The following is a 24,195-nucleotide window of genomic DNA, read 5'->3' as shown; positions in this document are numbered from 1 at the left end:
ATTCTTTTTAAGTATTTTAATCTCTTTGTTAAATTTATCTGATAGAATTCTGAATTTCTTATATGTGTTATCTTTAATTTCTTTGAGATTTCTCAAAGCAGCTATTTTGAATTCTCTGTCTGTATGGTCATATATCTTGTTTCTCCAGTATTGGTCCATGGTGCCTTACTTAGTTCATTTGGTGAAGTCATGTTTTCCTGGATTATCTTGATACTTGTAAATGTTCTTTGGTGTTAGGACTTATTGTAGTCTTCACTGTCTGTTTTTTTTGCTCCTGTCCTCCTTGGGGTGGATTTTCAGATATTTGAAAAGTCTGGAGTATTTTGATCAATGATGTATCTGCTTTAGAGGATACCATAATCCCAGTAATGCTGTGGTTCTTGCAGATTCGTAGGTGTACTGCTTTGATGGTTCTGGACAAGATCCGGGAGAATTCTCTGGATTACCAGGCAGAGACTCTGATTTTCTTTCCTTTCTCCCAAATAGAGTCCCTCTCTCAGTTCTGAGCCACCTGAAGCTGGGAGTGGAGTGAAACCAGCACCCCTGAGGACACCCCCCCATGACTGTACTCAGTCAGACTTAAAGCCAGCACAACACTGGGTCTTGCCCAAGGCCTGCTGTAACCACTCCCTAGTCACTGCCTATGTTTGCTCAAGGCCTTGGGGCTCTGCAGTGAACAGGTGGAAAAGCTATCCAGGTCTGTGCCCTTCCCTTCAGGGTGCCAAGTTCCCCCAAGCCCCAAGTGGGTCCAGAGATGTTGTCTAGGAGTCAGGGACTAGAGTAAAAAACGTCTGAAGTCTACCTGGTATTCTACTGCATTAAAACTGAACTTCGGGGGTCTCAGGGGAAAGGGTGGTAGGGAAATAAGGGATAAAAGACTACATACAGTACAGTGTACACTGCTTGGGTGATGGGTGCACCAAAATCTCAGAAATCACCACTGAAGAACTTATCCATGTAACCAAACACCACCTGCTCCCCAAAAACCTATTGAAATAATAATAATAATAATAATAATAATAATAATAATAATAATAAAATGAATAAATAAAAACACTGAGCTGGCACTCAAACCACAAAACACAGTCTTTCCCACTCTTTCCTCCCCTTTCCAAAGGCAGAGGAGCCTCACTCCATGGCCCACAAGAAGTACTGCTGGATTATCACTGGTATTCCTTTAAGGCAGAAAGGCTATTAAGTCAGCTTGTGGTGAATGCTGCCTGGTCTAGGACTCACTCTTTGGGGCAGTGGGCTTCCCTGTGGCTTAGGAAAGGTCTAGAAATGCTGTCGAAGAGTCAACTATTGGAATCAAAGACCCCAAGAGCTTGCTTGGTGCTTTACCTCCCTGTAGCTGAGCCAGTACCTGAAGCCAGCTAGTCTCAGAGGCTCACCCAAGGCCCTTGATGTAGTATCTGGGTATCACTGCTGGTTATTCAGAGCCAAAAGGCTTTTCAGCTAGCAGGTGATGAATGCTGCCACAACCGGGTCTTTCCCTTCAAAGCAGTGGCTTCCTTTCTGGCCCAGGGTGTTTCTAGGAATGTCACCTGGAAGCTAGGGCCTGGAACAGGGACCTCATGATTCTGACTGGTGCCATATCTGTTGTGACTGAGCTGCTTTCCAAGATGCAAGACAGAGTCCTCCCCAACCCTTTCCTCTCCTCTCCTCAAGCAGCAGAAAGGGGTCTCTTTTAGAGCTGTGAGTTGTGCAGCCTGGGGTTGGGGAGGGGTGATGCCAGCACTCCCTTGGCTGCCCCAGCTGGTGTCTCAGTATATTTTGTGCCCCCCAGTCCACTGTCTCTGGCCCTAATTCAGTACTAGGACTTGTCTAAGAATTGCAGTTCTTTTGGGCTAAACTGTCTTTCAAGTTTAGTTAGAGACCCAGAGCACTTCAGCCTTCAGTGGTGAGGTTTATGGGAACTGAAATTCTGACTGCTGGAATTAGTGATTCTCCTTTGGCTGGGACTGGTTCGAATGCTTCCTTTATGTGTGGGCATCAGCTGAACTTTGTCTGGCTTTCCTTTTTGCTGTAACAGGATAACACTGAGTTTAATGCCTCACGATGGATGTGTTCTCCCTCACCCAGGGCACGAAAATGCTCTTTGCACCACACCACAGCTGCCAGGGTGTGATGGAGCGGTGCCTTCAGTGACTCAAGACTCCTTCCACAATCTTTTCAGTGCCTCTTTCAGCCACACAAAGTTAAAAGCAGGTACTGCAAGTGCTCACCTGAGTTTTGGTTCTTGTGAAGGGGCTTTGCTTGCATAGATAGTTGTTAGATTGGAGTCCTTGTTGGGGGAACAATCAGTGGAGGCTTCTATTCCACCATCTTGCTCTACCTCCCATAGTACTATACATCTCCTCTTTTGGCTAGTTCTGATTTGTGTATTTTTGCTATAATAAAACTGTAGTCATAGTATAGTGCTTTCCAGAGTTCTTTAATTTTTTTTAGTGAGTTATCAAGTTTGAAGTGTTAGTGGGATTCCTAAATACGGTAGCCAACTGTTTAGAAGTATAGGTGGCTTACATAACCTTGAACTTGTAGCTGATGTCTGAAGTAAGGACGGTGTCATGGAGGACCATGTCCTTAACTTTTGAAGTTTGGCTCAACTCTAGTAGTTGTTGTCAAAAGTTGATGTAACATGCCTAGTAATTTTAGGAATGCTGGATATTGTAAAGGCTATATTCTTACTTGTCTGTACTTAATTGACTTCCTTTAAACAGTGTTGGACTGTGTTAGGTTACTTGTGAGTTATCTTGATCCTTTGGGGGATTGATTTTATGTTTTGTTAAGGAGATAGCTTTTATTCTACCTAATTCTAATAATATTCTATAGATCATTTCTACCACTAAACCATGACCTTCTGGGATCTCCCAGCTAGCTGTTTCCTGGAGATTGTAAATGACCCTAACACATTTTTCATATGCAAACCAACTAATTCAGGGCTCATACATTCCCCAACCACTTCCTTTATCAGAACTTTACACCCTGGGTCACTATTCTTCTGCCCTAATCAGCCAGGTCCAGGTAACAGAAAACTAAAGACAGCCCCTCTACCCCAGAGCCTGCTAAAAGATTCAAACTAGCTAATCCTAAGCCTGGTTACATTGTCATGCCCACTCTTTCCTGCAGAAACCATAGTAAAGGCTCTTGCCCACTTTGACCCCTCACTCCGGCTGCCTCCTAACACTGGTGCTTCCCCATGTGATCTTGGGTGGTGTGCTGTGACTCCTGTTTGTAGGGATCTGTCGATATAAACCTTTTCCTTCGTGATAGTCATTTCTGTGACTGCATATGTTACCACACTGATTAAAATAAATCCCAGGTACCATTAAAATACATACAAAGAGTAAGTACTGTATGATTCCATTTACATGAAATTCAAAAGCAGACAAAACTAATTTATGGTATTAGAAGTCAGTGTAGTTTTGTTTTTTTGTTTTTTTTGTTTGTTTGTTTTTTTCTAGAAGGAGGATGTAAGGAGGCAGGAGCACAGATCCTGGTATGCTGATGATCTGTTTCTTGACCTAGGTGCAGCTTGCAAGAGGGTATTCAGTTTGTACAAATCAACTGAGCTGTATATTTATAATTTGGGCACTTTCTTCTTGCATGTAATACAGAACAGTTGCATTATTGGTTCCAATTTTCTACCTCCCCCTATATCCCTGCCCTTTACCATGTGACTTTATAAATACTCTCTTACTCTGACTCTAGAATCCACCATATGACTTGATTTGGCCAATACAATAAATAGAAAGTAAGGGTGTGCTTGTTCTTGGCCTGAGCCTCAAGAGGCCTTGTGTGTTTCTTCTACTCTTGTGTTTTTGTTATTAACATTATATAGACATGGTGGATCTAGCTCACTCATTCCAGGATAACAGCCTCAGCTAAGTTTCTCCATCCAAACACAGCCTGGGGCTGGACTCTAAGTTGTTACATAGATGAATGAGTGAAAACTGTCAAGATAAGTCAAGCCCAGCCCATATTTCTGACCTACAGCCAACCCACAGATGCATAAGCTGAAGATGACTGGTTTTATCAAGCTAATTGTTATGAGAGTGGAGAAAAGATCATGAGGACAAAAATTGGGCAGAGTTAGAAGAAAAGAGAGGAAGAAATTGAGACAGAAAACATTTCATTTAAAAAAATTATTCCATTGAGCTGGGTTTGAAATATCACACTGCCTGTTCTCTTAATGCTGTATGGTATCATGAAATCTATTGTTTCCTGAGTCTATGAGCCAGCTTCCTAGGGATGCTGTGGCAACTGAGGACAGGGAAGAGGTAACACTCAGGAATATAGAAGGAGAATTTGGGTCCAAGTGGGTGGAGGGAAAAATAACTGGGTTTAGTTTTGGGTAGGGCTGGTTTTGAGGTCTCTGATAGATATTTAAGTGGAGTTTTACAGAAGAGAGAAAAGGCAGAGCTAAAGCTCATATCTTTGCTGGAGATCTAGATTTGGGCGTCTTCAACAAGCAGATTGTACCTGAGGAAGCTGGGACTGGACTTGCACTCTAAAGCCAGTGCAAAACAAGCTTGAAACAGCTGTGATGGCTAACACCTGGTTATTCCATGAAACACGCTTCGCTCAGTATGAGTGATTCCTAAGTGGTGATCAATTAAAAACTGAAGCATGATTAGCATTAATTACAACCCAATGGGAATATGATAAACGACTCTTGGTCAGCAAGCAGAGGGTGCCCTGTAGTGCTAAAGCATCACCGTATACCATGTGTGCCAAGAATCAGGAGACACCCCAAACTGGAGCAGATGAGGGAGTGTGTCTGTCATTGGACCAGCCGGCCTGATGCAGCAGAAGGGGGATGGAGATACATTGAATGGGACTCCCGGGAGGCCTGAGTTGAAGGAGAAGGAAGAGAAGAGACCTCCAAAGTAAGGGAAGAGTGAAAAGTGGGAAGGACTAGGGTGGAGTCCCAAGTAAGGACCGGAGGAGAAAACAGGGATAAAGTAATCAAGGGAGATGGGACACGAAGATGGAAGAATGAGGTAAACAGCAGGTGGGAAGAGGTGGTCGACCTAAAGGAGAAAGCCAGGTCGAAGAAAGAAGGGAGAGAAGAAAAGAAGGGATGGGAGACAGAGGAGGAGGCAGCTAAGAAAGCCTGGAAGCTGAATCATAGAACGGAAGAAGTAGGAGAAGGCGGGGCTGGAGGATAAGATAAAGGTGGGAAATGGAAGAGAAAAAGAACGGCGTCTGGGTGTATGACGGTTAGACAGGAGTTCAGAGAAAAGCAGAGTCGCCAGGCCACCACCTTATGGGCCACGGCTCGTTGGCTTTAGGAGCTGGGAAAGGGCATCCCAGGAAAGAAGCCGTAGACTTTAGCCTGAGTCTGGGCCACTCTAGGGGACCGGGAGTGGGATGGCGGGGGAGGACTGACAGAATCTCAACTTCTGGCCCCGATCTGTGCACGATCACCCGAGCTCAGCGGACGCTCCTCTCTGACCCAGGCGGGCGGCTCAGGGACGCGTGCGGGGATGCAGAGAGAAACCGCTGAGGAATTAGGGCCGGGAGAGACTGGTACCTGCCGGGGGCGCGCGGTGGGGCAGAGCTGGCACTGATGCTGAGAGTGGCTAAGGAGCGCGGCGCCCCACAGCAGACCAGAGCAGAGGGGCTGGCAGACGCTTAGAGAGCCAGGATGGTTCAGGGTCCAAGGAACATCATATGCTGTTGGGTGGGAGCTGTAGGGGAGTGAAGGTGCATAAGGAACGGGAGGACTTGGAAAGACCCTGGCTTGGGTGTTCGAGGATGGGGCTGCGTGGCGACGGACGGCACAGGGGGTGTGTGTTGGGGCGGAAGAACCACACCAGCTGAATCGTCCCCGTGGGGTTTTCTTCCAGTGTCTTAGTTCCAGAAGTTGCCGCATCAGAGGCTGAGGATTGAGGAACAAGTCATCGAAGGACAGCCTAAGGGGGAGATGAATGTGAAGCGGTGGAGAGGGCGGGCGCGAGGGCGCAGACACCTTGTGGAACTAAGAAGGCCTTCGTTCTCCTCCCACCCCCCGCGGCTACATCCCTGAGAAAGGGGTATTGCTGCGAAGCCGCGCCAGGGCTGGCCGCGCCGAGGTGGGAGGCAGGATGGAGGGGCGGGAGCCAAGGCCGAGGGGGCGGACATGGGGTGGCGTCTGGCGCTCCATAAAGGGGTTGCGGGGGCCGCGCTCTCTTCTGCTAGGGCAGCGGCCACCGGCGAGGAACACGGCGCGATGCAGGTTCAGTGCCAGCAGAGCCCAGTGCTGGCAGGCAGCGCCACTTTGGTCGCCCTTGGGGCACTGGTCTTGTACGTCGCGAAGCCCTCCGGCTACGGGAAGCACACGGAGAGCCTGAAGCCCGCGGCTACCCGCCTGCCAGCCCGCGCAGCCTGGTTCCTGCAGGAGCTGCCCTCCTTCGCGGTGCCCGCGGGGATCCTCGCTCGGCAGCCCCTCTCCCTCTTGGGGCCACCTGGGACGGTGCTTCTGGGCCTCTTCTGCGTACATTACTTCCACAGGTAGCGTTTTTCCCCTGCGGGCGCCCAGTGCAGCGCACTGCCCTGCTCCCGGCGTCCAGGCGCACAGCGTGGGGCGCGCACCGAGGAATGCCAAGGAGGCAGTGCGCAGCGCTGTGAGAAACGCCAGGCCAGCCTGCGGGGCGCATCTGGCGGGGGCCGGGGCAGGGGCCGGGGCCTGGACACTAGAGAGTTGACAAGCGGCCGCGGGACAGATGCCACCTTCACTCCCCGGACCTCATCCGCTCTCAGCCTCTCCAAATCCTCTGGCTGCTCGAGAGAAAGAGGTCCTGCGGGCGGGAGGCGAGCTGGAAAGCTCAGGTTGGGCAGATCTATTGGACGGGACTGTTCCTTAATCAACTGCGTGCAGTCGGCGGTTACCTGTGGCATCTCGCGCCCCGTCCCGCTTCTCTTTCTTCCTTCACCTTTTCCTTGCAGGGTGGGGACAGGTCAGTTCTGGGATCTTGGGAGAGTCTTACGCGTTTGGCATCTCCCGAGGGAAACTCAGCTCAGAGGTTCTCATCGATTTAGTCTTTGCAGGTCTAAGGAGGAAGGTGGGTAGAGCCCAAATCCAGACTTCACAGATGGGGAAGAGAATATCGTGAGATCCCACTGACTTAAGCGAGGGTCCCGGCTTCTTAGGCCCCTCCCAAAAGCGACCAAGCACACCACCAATTCATCTGCCTTTCTAATTTCCCTGGGACTTTAATTGTGAGTGGGTAACTTAGAGCAAAATGTTCTTCTAGATTTAAAAAATCCGGGTTCAGGAGAACTTTGCCTTCTGCTCTGGGAAGGAAAGACAGGAAAGAGACCAAGGGATGTCAGAGAAAGACCGTCCAGCCTCAGTAAAGTCTCACAGGGAAAGGGAAGAACGAACACATTGTTAAATTGCCTACCATGCCCAATCGTTTAGTATCTATGGTCTCACTTAACTCTATTGTAACCTTCTGAGAGATATTTATTATGTCCACGTTATAAAGAAACTGAGGCTGAGTAAGGTTATGGGACTGAAAAAAGACAATACAGCTGGTGCCCGCTAAGATTCAAATCTGAGCCTGTGAATCTGAAGTTTAAGACCTTTTAGCCATTTTGAGTAGTCGGATATTCCATGCAAGAAGAGAACAGAGCCCATGAACAGAGAAAGGTTATCAAACAAAATCAAAATCTCGAAGAAGCACTGCCTTATTCTGAGTAGAAGATTCCTAGGGTCAAAAGATCTAGGAAGTTTGGATTAGAAATTAGGATAAAAATGCCTCTGGCATAATCTCTCTCATAAAAAGAAAGTGATGCCTCATTTCGAGAGGTGTCAGAGACAAATTTCAAACTGTCTTTCTTAATTCCCTCTTATCCTCTGAATCTTCTTTATTGGTCGAGATTTAATATTTATGCAATCTTAACCGAATTCTCACTCTTTTAAAAAGGCAAATGTTGTCAAGTAATAAGAACTAAACTGTATCCTTTCAACAAATATTTACTCAAAGCCTATTGTGAACAAGATTCTTTATTTTACACAGATTTTATTTTACTCAGATTTAGATGGTTTAATTTGCACAGAAAGAAGGATGTTGGATACAGGAGATAAGATATTAGTTCTTTATTTCACTGATTTTTGAACAGACATTTGACAGAGAAATGTGATTTTTATCAACAATTATTTTTATCTTCAAATTAAGTACCGTATGTTGGCAACATAAGCAATATTTTATGAGGTCATTTCATCTTAATGATTAGTGTTTTGTGACAATCCGATTAACATAACGTTTAGGCTTGTTTTTGAAATCAAAAGGCACTTTGCACAATAAATTATGACCAGTGCATAAAAAAAAAAAACCCAAAGGAATAATTATGCATAAAATAAATATCTACATACTGTCCTTCTTCAGAGGAAATTTTAAAGTATTAGTAAAGGACTTGGAGATTCATTCTGCCTGAGGGAAAATTGCCCACTGGAAGTACAACTCTGAGTTACTTGTCCCTGAGGCATCAGGACCTGAAGTTTGTCTTTCCTCTTGTTTGAATTTTTTCTTTGAGGCCACTGGAGTGTTTGATCTATTATTATTTGAGTGCTTACAGGGTGTTACACTCTGTGCCAAACACTCTGAGTAAATAATTTACTCATCCTCATACCAACCCATTTAGGTAGGCACACCCATTTTGCAGGTGGGAAACTGGAGCAAGAAAAGGTTAAATAACTTACTTGCCCAAGGTCACACAATAATGAGGAATCAGAGTTCAAACCCAGGCAGTACGAATCCAGATCTCAGGCGCTTCAGGTATGTTAATAAACTGTTTTATACTTGTTGGATAAATGAGACCTCATTCTTGCTTTTTAAAAACTATATGCTTAAAATTATTCTTAAAATTTTTTTTAAATTATAAAAACAGTTTTTTTCTAATGAAAAATGGAAAAATACCAAAAGTAGAAAATACTCATAATTACATCTAAGTATATTAAATATTAATGTTTTAGAGAATTTCTATCAAATCTTTTTCCTTAAATTTTCATACATGCTTGTTATGTTGAATATATGGTTTTTTGTTCTGTTTAATTACCTAACATTTTATAGTAAGTATTTTCCCACATTATCATAGATTTCTTAATATCTGCTTATTTCATCTACTGTAAAAATAATAATTTACCTATATATTCATTTTTAGTTGGACAGTTAATTTGTCTTGGGGTGAGGCTAGGTTCATTGAAGCTGTGATGTACATTTTTTGCAGCTAAATTCTTTTCAAAGGTTAGGTCTATTTTCTTAGTCAGGATTCCCAGAAGTGGTTCAAAGGTTATGAGCATTCTTTAGGGTCTTGATATAATCATACATGTCTGTTTTGAGGCTTAAGGTGTCATTTGGCTTGATACTGAGGGTGCATTAAGGAACAAACTTCAGGCTGTCTTGGTTTTATCTTGTCTTGTGTGTTGCTAAGACAGAGAAAAAGACGGAGAGAAAAGGAGGAAGGATGGCTCAAGTTTGGCTCAGACTCTTTTGCAAAATGTCCATTGGGGACTGTTCAAAGCAGCAATATGTCCCATCAAATAGAAGTTAAAACTCATTGCACTTTTCTCAATACAAGGATGGCACTCAAGAATGTAGATTCCACAGGGTCAAGGGTTTTTGTCTCACTTTTTTATGGCTGTATCCCCATTGTATACAAAGAGCTGGTACATAGTTGGTACTCACTAGAATTTGTTGAATGCATGAATGAACTCTACTTACAACAACAGTACAGATAGAATTGTAGGAGAGCTAGCAATTACTTGGGAATCATAATTGCTGAGATTGCATAGTTAGGTCAATTCAGATAACTTTCCTCCCTTCCGAATCTATTGTTGTGGCTGTTTGGATTCTTTAGCCACATGAAAATGACTGCTGCCTAAGCACTGTTGCCTAATCCCACTGCCAAAGTCATTTGAAGTCAAGAGTTATCTCACCTCTTGTTGACTGTGATTACAGCTGTGGAATGACCCCTTGTCTAAACTCTCTGATTGATCTTCACTTTGCCAAGAAGTCTTGGTGTTCCATACAGTGGTCGGTCACACAACTTCTGCATGTGGTGGCTGATGCCTTTTTCAAGACTTTGATGGGACCTTGATAACTGAATGAACGAGATAAATAAACATTTTTTTTTCCAGAGAAAAAGTGACTACATTGTGAAAAGGTTTAGGGCAGTGTAACTTCCATGATATATATCTAGAAGCAGAGTATAATGCACACATTAGAGTCTGCTTGAATTCAGAGAGATATTCCCTGAGGTTTAGATGCTGACACATTTTTTTAAATTAGCCAAATAAAATGATGGCTTCAATAAGATGCCTATTTGCTTTATTAGTCAGTTGTTCTCCAGCGGAATTTCTCCTCATCCTTCAAGATTCAGGTCAGGCATCATTTCCTCCAAGAAGCCTTGTCTGAGTCTTTTCTTCTCTCTAAATCCAGTTTGTGATGCTGTTCCTTGGGCTTTCATAGTAGCCAGTGTGGCTTTCCATGAGGCATTTCACACACTGGACCACAATTATCTGTTCTAAGGAAATGTAGTTCTCACCTGCCCAGCCTCTTCATTTTACAGAAGCAAAGCACAAAAGGTTGGGTCAGTTAGGGGCAAATCAAGGAGTTGGAACTTGAGTCTCCTCATGAGCCCCTGCCGATGCTTCTCTTATTTCATGAGAGGTGCAGATGTCTCAACTATTCAGAAGTAATCAGACCTCACTAAGGCAACTACTCATTTGCTGAGAATCAGAATGAGAAGTAATGGCTACATTGGAAGCAATAGACAAATCTCTCCTCTTACAGATTAAGGAAAAAAAGCCCAAACAAGATAAGCAACATTCCTGTGATCACTTAATCATGTGTTAAGGATGTTCCTGAGGCATAATTTGAATCAATTAAGATTAACTGAAGGATTTTTTTAGAACGAGAGTCAGCAAACTTTTTCTGTAAAAAGTCAGGTCATAATCTCTATTGCAACAACTCACCCCTACTGCTATAGCAGGAAAGCAGCTACAGACATTATATAAACAGATGAATGTGGTTGTATTCCAATAAAGCTTTATTTACAAAAACAAGCAGTGGGCCATATTTGGCCTATGGGCCATAGTTTACCAATCCCTTCTTAAGAAAACTATGAATGGCATAGGTTTACATTCAGTGCCCTGGTAATTCTATAATAAAATTTGGTTAAATTCTGTAGCAAAGCAGTGGGCATATTTTAGAAAATTTCTGCTACATGTAAGTGGGGACTTGGTAGTAAATATTGTTTTCTGAGAATTCTTGGGTTCCAAGTTTTTTATTTGATCCTTTATGGGAAAATAGTAGGAGTCTTGGAATTTTCATTCTAAATGGAATGACATCATAAGCACATCTGAAAAATATATAGCTATGTTTGCCAAAAATATAAACCAGCTTTGGAGATCGTGACCATTTCACTTTTACCACATTGAAGAAAGGACCAACTTTTTGCCCATTTAGAATCTAATTTAATGTCTTAAAAAGAACAAACAAAGTAAGTAATTATGATTGGAATTCAAGGATTCAGATTGACCAAGTGACAAGTGCCAAGTTACACGGCAAGAAAGGGCAGAGTGAAGCTTGAAGCCAGGTCTCCTGATCTTTATCAGAGTTCTATAAGCTCAGAACTGTGCTAGGTCTCATGGGAGTCATAGGAGTACAATGCCTAGTGCTTGCCCTCTAGGAAGAAGGCAGGAAAGAACCTTCATTGTGTGCTTCTCACTCTTTCTGTTGTGAAACTTGGGTGGCAGCAATGTCAGTGTGAGAGTATCAGGCAGGTGGGAAAATGTAAACTGAAGGGGAAAGAGGCCTGGTTAGCACAGGTCCCAGCCAGGCCACTGAAAATTCATCTGAGAGGGCCCTAGTGCCTGTCTATGTTTGAATGTGCATGGGGCATACGGCAGATAGGTGGGTAGGTGTTGAGGGGGCCTCAAAATGGCACCCTTCTTCTCCATTCAAGTTCAGAACTAACTGAGAGATCCAGGAATTAGGTAACTAGAGACACATTATCACCTTTTATTACTGGTAAAGCTGGTTTGGGGGAATGTGGCTTTGATTTTTGGATTATGTGGGCCTTCTAACACAGTACCTTAGAAATACTTAGCTATGATCATGGCTAGGCAACCACAGGCCTCTCACAGTGGTGCCTGTTTTGAAAAGACAGCAGAAGGGCTGAGCTGTACACATCCTTTGGCAGGTCCTGCTCCCAGATTGACCCATCAGGTAATTCACGTTTCCTTGCCTGAGGAGCAATGGGTGAGGGACAGTGGAAAGACTTGCAGTGATGCTCTGTGAGGGGCCCTCAGCCAGCTGGAGGGGGAGCATAAATATTTTTTGTTACTAGATGGAATACAGAAGTTGTCTACTTATTGAATTTTGCCACAGCCTGGCAACTTATTTCTGCAACTTGGTGTACCTCCCATTCTGCTGTTGACTCCCTGCCATGTATGGCAAACGGGGACATCAAAGTCTGCACTCAAGTTGTTTAAAAAGTTTCTGTGTTCAACCCAGGAGCCTTTAACGAGACTCAGCTCAACATAGGAGCTCTAAATTTTAAAAAACCCTGAACTAGGGCCAACAGTGCAATTTGTCTTCCATTTGGTTATAGAAGGGAGAGAAAGGAAACCAATATTTATTGAGCTCTGGGTGTTCCAGGCATTATATTATGTTCTTTACATTGGCTATCTCATTTCATCCTTGAGGCAATCCCTGTTATTAGTGCTATTTTACAAGTGCTTGCAGTGCAGAGCATTGGTGGAGTGAGTGGGAGTGAGGATGGGAGACTTGACCTGGTCCTTGAAGAATGGCCTGTTCCCAGATTTCTGGGTGGGGACGTGATGTCTGTTGGGAAAAGGGGCCCATTTGGTGATCTGTGACTTAAATTTGCCTTATACTCTGTAGACTCAGTCTTGGAATATCTCTCTACTTTTAGATTCCAAACATCTTCTGTAACTGTGCCATATTATCCAGTCCTACTACCCAAGTCTTAAATTAGGCCCTGGGCCACTTTCAATTTTGTTTTTTAATATTTGCTCCATATTGTTAAGGCTGATCCTAGAAGTTACTGTGAAGAAAATAGGGTAATTTGCTTTTGATATTTTTTCTTTCTTTTTTTTTTTTTTTTTTTTTTTTTTTTTTGAGACGGAGTCTTGCTCTGTCGCCCAGGCTGGAGTGCAGTGGCCGGATCTCAGCTCACTGCAAGCTCCGCCTCCCGGGTTCACGCCATTCTCCTGCCTCAGCCTCCAGAGTAGCTGGGACTACAGGCGCCCGCCACCTCGCCCGGCTAGTTTTTTGTATTTTTTAGTAGAGACGGGGTTTCACCGGGTTAGCCAGGATGGTCTCGATCTCCTGACCTTGTGATCCGCCCGTCTCGGCCTCCCAAAGTGCTGGGATTACAGGCTTGAGCCACCGCGCCCGGCCGATATTTTTTCTTTCTAACCATGAAACATCCCAAGATCTTTTTGTCATGTACAAACTCTGGTTCTCTTTTGACTCTCTGCCTGCTCTCTTGTATCAGCAGTACATGATCTTACTTCTATCTTTTAAAACTTAACTCTGTGTCTCATGCTGTCAGTCAATGCTCTTTACTTGCCAAAAGTTACTTATGTGATAAACAAATCTAAGTTCCAGTGTATTGGGTTGTGTATTTTCTTATTATTGAGTTTTAAAAGTTGTTTATGTATTCTGGATAGAGGTATTTTGCCAGGTATAAACTTAGCAAATATTTTCTCTCAGTTTGTGACTTGTTTTTTTTATTTTCTTAACTGTCTTTTGTTTAAAAAAATTATTTTTAGGTTCAAGTTTACATATGCAGTTTTGTTATACAGGTAAACTACATGTCTCAGGAGTTTGGTGTGCAGATTATTTTATCGCCCCAGTAATAAGCATACTACCTGATAGGTATTTTTTCAATCATCACCCTCCTTCCATTCTCCACCCTCAAGTAGACCCCAGTTCTGTTGTTCCCTTAGTATCCATATGTACTTGGTGTTTAGCTCCCATTTATAAGTGAGGATATGCAGTTGGTTTTCTGTTTCTGTGTTAGTTTGCTGAGGATAATGGCCTGCGAAGGACATGATCTCATTATTTTTCATGGCTGCATAATATTCCATGGTATATATGTACCACATTTTCTTTATCCAGCCCACCATTGATGATATTTAGGTTGATTTCATGTCTTTGCTGTTGTGAATACTGCTGCAATGAGCATACACATGCATGTGTCTTTATGGTAGAACAATATATATTCCTTTGGGGATATACCCAATAATGGGATTGCTGAGTTGAATGGTGAGTCTGTTTTAAATTATTTGAGAAATTCCCCCTAGCAGGGTATAGGCATTCCCTTTTCTCCACAACCTTGCCAGCATTTATTATTTTTGACTTTTTAATAGTAGCTATTCTGATTGATGTGAGATGATATTTTATGGTGGTTTTGATTTGCATTTCTCTAATGATTAGTAATGCAGAGCAGTTTTTCATATCCTTGTTGGCCACATATATCTTCTTTTAAAAAGTATCTGTTGATGTCCTTTGCCCACTTTTAATTGGATTGTTTGGTTTTTGCTTGTAAATTAGTTTACGTTCCTTATAGATGTTGGATATTAGACCTTTGTCAAATGCACAGTTTGCAGAGATTTTTTCCCATTCTGTAAGTTGCATGTTTACTCTCTTGGCAGTTTTTTTCCTCTGCAGAAGCTCTTTAGTTTAATTAGGTCCTATTTGTCAATTTTTGGCTTCGTTGCAATTGCTTTTGCTGTCTTTGTCATGAAGTCTTTGCCAGGTCCTATGTCCAGAATGGCATTTTCTAGGTTTTCTTCTAGGGTGTTTATAGTTTTAGGTTTTGCACTTAAGTCTTTAATTCATCTTGCATTGATTTTTGTATATGGTATAAGGTAGAAGTCCAGTTCCAATTTTCTGCATATGGCTAGCCAGTTATCCCAGCACCATTTTGAATAGGGAGTCCTTTCCCTGTTACTTATTTTTGTCAACTTTGTTAAATATCAGATGGTTGTAGGTGTGCAGCATTGTTTCTGGGCTCTCTATCCTGTTCCATTGGTCTATATGTCTGTTTTTGTACCAGTGTCATGCTGTTTTGATTACTGTAGCCTTGTAGTGTAGTTTGAAGTCAGGTAATGTGATGCCTCCAGCTTTGTTCTTTTTTCTTAGGATTGCCTGGCTATCCCAGCTCTTTTTTGATTTCATATGAATTTTAGAGTAGTTTTTTTCTAGTTCTGTGAAGAATGCCATCAGTAGTTTGATACGAATAGTATTTAATCTGTAAATTGCTTTGGCAGTATAGCCATTTTAACAATATTGATTCTTTCTATCCATGAGCATGGAATGTTTTTCTGTTTTGTGTCATCTCTGATTTCTTTCAGCAGTGTTTTGTCATTCTCATTGTAGAGCTCTTTCACCTCCCTGGTTAGTTGTATTCCTAGGTATTTTATTCTCTTTGCTGCAATCATGAATGGGATTATATTCTTGATTTGGCTGTCAGTTTGGATGTTGTTGGTGTATAGGAATGCTAGTAATTTTTGTACATTGATTTTGTGTCCTGAAACTTTATTGAACTTGTTTATCAGACCAAGAAGCTTTTGGGAAGAGACTATGGGGTGTTCCAGGTATAGAATTAAATCATCTGCAAACAGGGATAGTTTAACCTCTTCTCTTCCTGTTTGGATGCCTTTTATTTCTTTCTCTTATCTGATTGCTCTGGCCAGGATTTCCAGTACTACATTGAAAAGGAGTGGTGAGAGAGGGTATCCTTATCTTGTTCTGGTTTTCAAGGGGAATGCTTCCAGCTTTTGCCTATTTAGTATGATGTTAGCTGTGGGTTTGTCACTGATGGCTCTTATTATTTTGAATATGTTTCTTCAATGCCTCGTTTGTAGAGAGTTTTTAACATGATGAAGTGTTTAGTTGTATTGAAAGCTTTTTCTGCATCTATTAAGACAATCGTGTAGTTTTTGTTTTTAGTTCTGTTTATGTAAATCACATTTACTGATTTGCATATGTTGACTCAACCTTGTATCCCAGGGATAAAGCCTGCTTGATTGTGGTGGATTAGCTTTTTGATGTCCTACCAGATTCAGTTTGCCAGTGTTTTATTGAGGATTTTTGCCTCGATGTTCATCAGGGATATTGGCCTGAAGTTTTCTTTTTCTGTTGTGTCTCTGTGAGATTTTGGTATGAGGATGATGCTGGCCTCATAGAATGAGTTGGGGAGGAGTCCCTCTTCCTCAATTTTTTGGAGTTGTTTAAGTAGGAATGGTACCAGCTCTTCTTTACACATCTGGTATAATTTGTCTTAACTATGTTTTGAAAAACAGACATTTTTAATTTTGATTAAGTCTAAATTTTCCATTTTTCTTTGGCTTTTGATGTCATATCTAAAAAAGTTTTGCCTAATCTAAGGTCACAGTGATTTTCTCTTATATTTCCTTCTAGAAGATGTGTAGTTTTAGGTTTGAATTTCAAGTCTATGACACATTTTGAATTAATTTTTAAAGTAGGGTTCCAAGTATGAATCAATTTTTTTTTTTTTTTGCATGCGGACAGCCAATTGTTTTAGTACCATTTGTTGAAAATACTACTTTTTCTCCAATGAATTGCCTTTGCACCTTAACTTTAAAAATGGGAGAATTATATGAATAGATACCTTGCCAAAGAAAACATATGACTGGCAAATAAGAACGTGAAAAGATGCTCATTGTTAGTGATTAGGGAAATGCAAATTAAACCACAATGGGGTATGACTATGTGTCTGATAGAATGGCTAAATTAAAAAATACTGACCATACCAAGTGTTTTTGAGGATGTGGAAGAACCGGAACTCTCATACCTTTGATGGGAAGTTAAAATGAAAACCACTTTGGAAAATGGTTTGATAGTTTCTTAAAAAGTGAAACATATGCCTATCATATAATCTAGCCATTGCGCTTCTGGTTATTTTTCCAAGAAAAATAAAAGCATGTGTTCATACAACTGATGGTAGCAGCAGCCTGAATGGAGTGGCTGCAGTGGAAGAGGTGCGGGTGGGGCCGCGCACTCCGCGGGGCTGGCAGGTCCAGGAACAGGCGTGAACCCCATCCTCTATGAAGTTGGTGGAGCAGAAGCCCAGTGCTCCTGGGCACAGCTGCAGCCACTCAGCCATGGCTCTGGACCCAGGCTTCCCTGTGCTCTCAGGGGCCTGGGAAGCACCCCTGCCCCTGCAGGCTTAGAAGTACCTGCTCCCACTCCTTGGCTTCTTCCCACTCTAGGCACCTGCTCTGGGCAGAGCAAAGTTGTGGCTGAGCCAAGGTGCTGTTGCAACCCGGCCTGGCCTGTGCAAGCTCAGGGCGGCATTGACACACCAACCCCCTGCCTCCTCGGCCCCCTCCAGACTTTGGGTGCTGATGAGGATGGGAGGAGGGGCAAGTGGGGGCTGAGGGTGGCTTGGTGCAGGCCTGCAGGCACCCCTTGGCACTAACAGACTGGGCACCATGGATGGCATGTGGATTGTGGCAGGAGGTAGACAGGCTCCTGGGTGGAAAGGGGCAGGTCTCGGGTGAAACAATACCTTCAAGCCAGGGATGGCCTGAAGCCTGGGTGCTGGGCTGTCAATTCTGGATGGAGTCAGTGGCCCAGAGTGACAATTTATGGTGCTTTTTCTGAACCCGCTCATGGTCGCCCATGGACCAATCAGCACACACTTCCTTCTGAGGCTGTAAAAACTCTGGACTCATCCAGCCTTGGGCAGACATCAAGACTACCAGCTGTGGGAAGGAGCTGCCCACTTTGGGTCTCCCAAGAGCTGCTCTGTCACTCACTGAAGCTCCTCTCTGCCTTGCTCATCCTCCAGTTGTCTAGATACCTCATTGTTCCTGGACACGGGACAAGAAATCAGGACTTGCTGAATGTGGGGACTGAAAGAGCTGTAACACAAACAGGTCTGAAACATGCTCCCCTGCTTATCACATTGCAGGCAAAAAGAAGGAGAGAAGAGCTGGGGCCCTTTGGGGAGCCCAGAACTAGGGATGCCCTGAGCCAGGGCTATGACACCCTCTTTGGGGCTCGTGGTTCCTGGCATCTCCAAGCTTCCAGGCACTACCATGTTCCCCTCATCCAGATGTGGGTGCCAACAGTGGGAGCCACTTGGGGTACATCTGGTCCCACCACAGCCTCACATGGAGCCGGCACTTGTGCTATCATCTGGAGCTGCTTGCCCTGCCACAGCAAACGGTGTGCCCAGCTGTGTGCAGTGGCTGCACCCTGCACTCACTCACACACACACCCCTCATCGTTCTGTGCCTGGCTCACCCTTGGCAGGTGTGGGATCCAGGCCGGTAGCAAGAGCCAAGTGCAGCCTGCCAGGCTAAGTGGGCAGATTGAGCCCAGTGGGCATGAGCAATACTCAGGCAGACGGCACTGCAGGCCACAGAGGTTTCCAGCTGGTGAAGTGACACCCTAATGATCCCTTGACACAAAGACTTGTATACAAATGTTTGTAGTAGCTTTATTTGTAGAAGCCAAAAACTAGAAAGAGTACATGCTTTATGATTATGTTTATATAAAATTCTATGAAATTCAAACTAATCTCTGGTGACACAAAGTACACAAAATTGTACCTTTTAAATATGTTCAGTTGACTCTGTAGTAATTTACTTCAATAAAAATAAGAAAACTAGGTAGGCCTGTGAAAAAATTGTATGTATATGTGGCCCTGTGTCACTTAGAATTGTTCAAAGTTTCTGTGAAGTTCATCTGGAAATGTTCAACAAGTGCTGATAAACTGTTTCAGTTTTTTGAGAGGTGAGTAGGAGGAGAGCCAGGAATTCTACTCAAGGGAAATAATCCAAAAGGAAGAAATCAGTCTACACAAAGTTATAGTGTTACTATTCACAACTGTGAAACACTGGAAGTTACCTAAATGCTCTACAATTGGGGATTGATTGTAATCCATATGATTAAATTACCATATGTACTCCAAAAATATTAGTTGCATGGACTATATCTGTGTATGGAAATAAATATATGAAGCCATTTAGTTAAAGAGTAGCACATAAAGAGTACACGCTAAATTAATCCATGTTGATATGTACAAATGAAACTGACCATGACTGGAATATAAAGTGATTGAAATAGCTGATACTTTAGGTTTGTATTTTTTTCTTGTAGTATTATTAAAACAGTTAATTATTTAACTCCTATTATAGCTAATAGAAGAAATAATACTGTATTACAAAATTTTAAGATGTATTTTACAAACTGACCATGCAATTAAATCTCAGCAGAGATACGACACCCCTTAAGTAGTTACTGTTCTGAGGGATTTTAAAAGTCACCCTTCGTGTGTGAGATCTCCCCCACTGAGCTGCTATTACACCACCCACTTATGAAATTGTCATCTTTCTATTTCTCCTTCGTAGCAAGATGTGGAAGATCCCTTAACATGCAATCATGTAACCTGGCAAAGTCCAAACTATTATCCTTATAATATTTTGAATCTGAGAGGATCTCATCTCTTTCATCCTTAATCATGGTAATTTATGTTTTCTCACTTTTTTTCCAGATCTTTTTGACGAGAGCTTTAGAAATTGTATTGATCATCTCAGAACTAGATTTTTATTTTATTGAGTTTCACTATTTATTTTGTTTTACATTTAATTGTTTTCTGTTTTGATCTTTATTATGTTTTTTCTTATGCTTGCTTTGCTGTCCTTTTTCTATTTTTCTTAAGATGGAAGCCAAGGTTATAAATGGAGACTTTCTCTTTCTTCTAATATGGGCACTTATTGCTTTGAATTTCATCCTCAATATTGTTTTATAGCACCTCACAAATTCTAATATGTTGTTACCATTTTCATTTATTTCAAATATTTTAATTTCTCTTTTGATTTATTCTCATATCTAAGGGTTATTTAGAAGGGTGTTATTTAGTTTCCAAATGTTTAGGAATTCTCCAGACATGTATTCATTTCTAATTTAATTTCACTGTGGATAGAGAGGATACTTTGTATGACATACATCCTTTTAAACTTACTGAATTTAAAACTTGTTTTATGGCCCGGAATTGGGTCTATCAATCATAATAATTGTTTTGTGTAAATATGAAAAGAGCGTGTATACTGCCAAGAGGAGGAGTGTTCTAAAATTGTCCATAGGTTATTTTGATTGTTAGTGTGCTTCAAATTTCTATATCCTGATGATTTTCTCTCTACCTATTCTACCAATTATTGAGAGAAGAGTACTGAGATACCTGATCAAAATTGTAGACTTGCCTTTTTTTCTTACAGTTCTATCAGTTTTTGCTTCATGTATTTTGAAGGTCTATTACTACATGCATAGAGACTTAGAACTGGTATGTCCTCTTGATGAACTGATCCTTTTATCATGATGAAACAATCTTCTTTATTCTTGGTAATATTTTGCTTTGAAATCTACTTTTGTCTGATATTAAGTTAGCCACTACAGATTTCTTTTTGCTAGGGTTAACATGGTATATGTATCTATGTTTATTCCAACATTGTACTTTTAATCTGTTTCTGTCTTTAGATTTAATGTGTGTGTCTCAAAGGCGGCATACTGTTGAATTTTTCTTCCCCTGCCCCCTGCCGTTCTGACAATCTCTGATTTTTGACTGGGATGTTAGAATGTTTATATTTAATGAGATTATTTATGTAGTTTGAATTACGTCTATCATCTTGCTATTTGTTTCCATTTGTGTCTCTGTTATTTATTCCTATTTCCTATTTATATTCCATCTTTTGGATTGAGTGTTATTTCAATTTATATTGCTGTCAGTTTATTCATTATAACTCTTTTGTTAATTTGCTTAAAGGTTTATTGCATATATCTGAAATTTATCAGTCTACCTTAAGGTGATATTATACCACTTCAAGTATGGTATAAAAATCTGAAATAATATGCTTCCATTTCTTCCCTCTTGCCCTTATGTTATTGTTGTTTTACTTATATACATGTTGTAAAAGCCTCAACTTATTACTATTATTTTTGTTTAAATAGTCAATTATCTTTTAAACAGTTTTAAATAAAATAATAAAAAACATATATTTACTTATGTGGCTGCCATATTTGATGCTCTTCATTTTTGAGGGTTGATTTATATTTCTATGTGGTATCATTTTTTCCTTTTACCTGAAATCAGAATTTGTATTTCTAAAAGTATTTTTATTTCTTCTTTGTTTTCGAAGATATAAAATTCTAAGATATACCAATCCAGATTGACAGCTGCTTTCTTTCATTAAAGATGTTTCACTGCCATCTTGCTTGCATTGTTTCCAACAGGAAACCAGTTCTTGCCCTTATCCTTGTCCTTTGTATTTAATGTGTCTTCTTATCTTTGCCTACTTTTAACATTTTCATTTTATCACTGGATTTGAGATGTTTGGTTACTGTATTCCTTGGTGTATTTATATTTCTTATTCTGGGGTTCCTTAAACTTGAATCTGTGAGCTTAAGGCTTTCATCAAAATTGGACGATTTTCATACACTATTCTTCACTCCCCCCACCCCACCCCCTGCCCCACTTCTCCTTTTTTTTATTCAGGAAAATATGTATGAGACCTATACGTGTATTAAACTGTCCTACAACTCACCGATGCTCTTTTCATTTTTGTGTATTCTTTTTTTTCTGTGTACTTCCTTTGGGTAATTTCTATTGCTATTCTTCAAGTTCATAATCTTTCATTCTACAATGTGTTATCTGTTGCTAATCCCATCTCTGGTATTTTTATCTCAGAGATTGTAGTTTACATCTCTAGAATTTTGGATTTTGGACTTTTTTTCTATCTTCCACGTCTCTACTTAATTTTGTGAACACATGGAATGCAATTATAACAGCTGTTTTAATATCATTGCTAACCTAATAGCTGTGTCATTTCAGTGTCAGTTTTGATTGATTGATTATTTTTCCTATTATAGGAAGTGTTTTCACCCCTTTTTGCATGCCTGGCAATCTTTGATTGGAGGGTCAGAAATCGTACCTTGTTGGGTGTTGGATATTTTTGTATTTCTATAAATATTCTTGAGCTTTGTTCTGGGATGCAGTTAAGTTACTTGGAAACAATTTGATCCTTTCAGGTCTTGATCTGATTTGTTCAGATCAAGTGTTAGTGCTAGGGCTAATCATCTCCTCTGAGGTAAGGCCTTTTTGAGTATTCTACCCAATGTCTCATATGACCATTTCTATCTGGCTTTTGGGTACAGGCTCTATTTGTGGGCCATGTGTGATAACTGGATACTGTTCCCTTTAATTCTTTTGGGCAATTCTTTCCTCACACAAATGCACTAATTAACACTCTGCTAATACTTGAGGAAAATTCTCTGCAGGTCTCTGTGTGTCTCTCTCCTTTTCAGCACTCTGTCTTGAAAATTCTATATGTCTTGATTTCTTGAAATCTCAGGGTTTTTTTCCCTCAACTCAGGAAGTCTTTTAGCTTCTCCCTGGGATCCCCTTCCCTGTACCTCAGCCTGGAAGTTTTCTCAAACCAGGAAGCTGGGTCAGTTATGAAGTGGTGTGAGTCATTTTTTTTTTCTTGCCACTCACTGTTTTTCATTGCCTAATATCCTGTGTTTTGTAAATAATTATTTCATATAACTTGTCTTTTATTTTCTAGCCTGGAGGAGAAATCCAACTCCTATTATTCCTCCTTGACTGGAAGCACACGTGTCTCCAGTGGATTTTAGTATTTATCTTTGCTAATTTGAAATTTTGCAATAGTGGTTGATTTATTGGTTTTAGTGACCTTCACTTGTACTCAATGTCATGTGTTTTTTTTTCCCCAAACTTTCCATCTTCAGGCTTGACTTGTAATGCTTTGGGAAGTATTTTACAAGTTTGTAAGTTTGTAGAAGACTAAGTGGGATAGGAGAATGATGATTTCCTTTACATTAGTCCTGTGGCTCCATATAGCTGCAGCTGGGAAGGTGGCTGTGGGACTATAGAGTAGGAGATAAAGAGTGGGAGATACCAACAGATGCTTATGAATGATTGGTTTGAAACTTTCACATGGCAAATTCTGTTGCAGAAACCTCAGAATGTGCTTTTGTTTTTTTTTTGTTTGGTCCAAATAAACAATGGAATGGAGGTAGATGTAGGAGGGAGATATGCTGAGGTGGATCAGTCTTTGAATGTTGCCTTTGATCAGGGCTACTGAGTCCCTGGACATTTATTGATTTGTTTTAAAATTTTAATTCGGGGGGTACGTGTGCAGGTTTGTTGCATGGGTATATTGTGTGATGCTGAGGTTTGGGCTTCTAATGATCCCATCACCCAAGTCGTGAACATAGTACCCAATGGGTAGTTTTTCAACCCTTGTCCCTCTCCCTCCTTTCCCCTTTTGGAATCCCTGGTGTGTATTGTTCCCATCTTTGTATCAGGACAATATTTAAATGTAGGTGTAAACTCTTTAAAAGTTCTCAAATTGATGGCAATATCTAGGCTTCATTGCTGCAAAACTTTACAGAACTGTTTGCTTCCAAATAACATCAGAAGATTTGGGATTGTTAATGGGTACATTAATATGGTTAGATTGAATGAATAAGTTCTAGTATTTGATACAGGGTGACTACAGTCAATAATACTTTATTACACATTTAAAAAATAACTAAAATAGTATAATTGGATTGTTTGTAACAGTAAGGATAAATACTTGAGGTGGTAGATACCCCATTTTACCCTAATGTGATAATTACACATTGTATCCCTGTATCAAAATATCTCACGTGCCACATAAATATATATATTAACTATGTACCCACAAATATTAAACATAAAAATTTTTTAAAAAGGAAAAAAAGACCTGTAAACCTGGGCTGCACCAAGAAGCTAAACAACTGAAATTAGAAAACCACAGTTTTCTTTTTGCAAACTTTGAGAAATAAAGGAGACAAAATTATAGCTCAGAGAAATGGCATATATTAATCCAAAAGTGAAAGTGCCCGTTATGTCCTTAGCCTACCTTCATAGGCTTGCTGAGCTTTGTACTTCAAGCTGAAAACCACCCCATGTCAACATTTATATTTTACTGATTTGGTAATGATCAGTTAGCATGAGTGGCTGAGCAAATGTTGCTTCACGATGCCAAAATCCACCCCAAGTGGATCAGTTTATAGAAAAAGATAAACTAGTTATTCAAATAAGTTGATTCAGTTACTCAGACCAAGAAGTTGATCTGATTCTCTTTGATTTTGATCT

The 24,195-nt window shown here is 41.2% G+C and overlaps 1 protein-coding gene across 1 annotated transcript in view; it reads left to right on the top strand.

Moving 5' to 3' along the window:
- Positions 1-1,067: 1,067 nt before the first annotated feature.
- The window catches only part of SRD5A2 (steroid 5 alpha-reductase 2), a 69,650-nt gene continuing 46,522 nt past the window's right edge, over positions 1,068-24,195 (top strand). Inside the window, exon 1 of the mRNA XM_003908476.5 lies at positions 1,068-6,495. Within this exon, the coding sequence (XP_003908525.2) occupies positions 6,125-6,495 (371 nt within the window). The 5' untranslated portion in view covers positions 1,068-6,124. The remainder of the gene's footprint in view (positions 6,496-24,195) is intronic.

This window comes from Papio anubis, chromosome 14 (genome assembly GCF_008728515.1).
Source record: "Papio anubis isolate 15944 chromosome 14, Panubis1.0, whole genome shotgun sequence".
In the NCBI taxonomy this organism is placed as follows: domain Eukaryota; kingdom Metazoa; phylum Chordata; class Mammalia; order Primates; family Cercopithecidae; genus Papio; species Papio anubis.
Note: the sequence above shows the minus strand (reverse complement) of the source record. Positions and strands in the feature narration are given on the sequence as shown.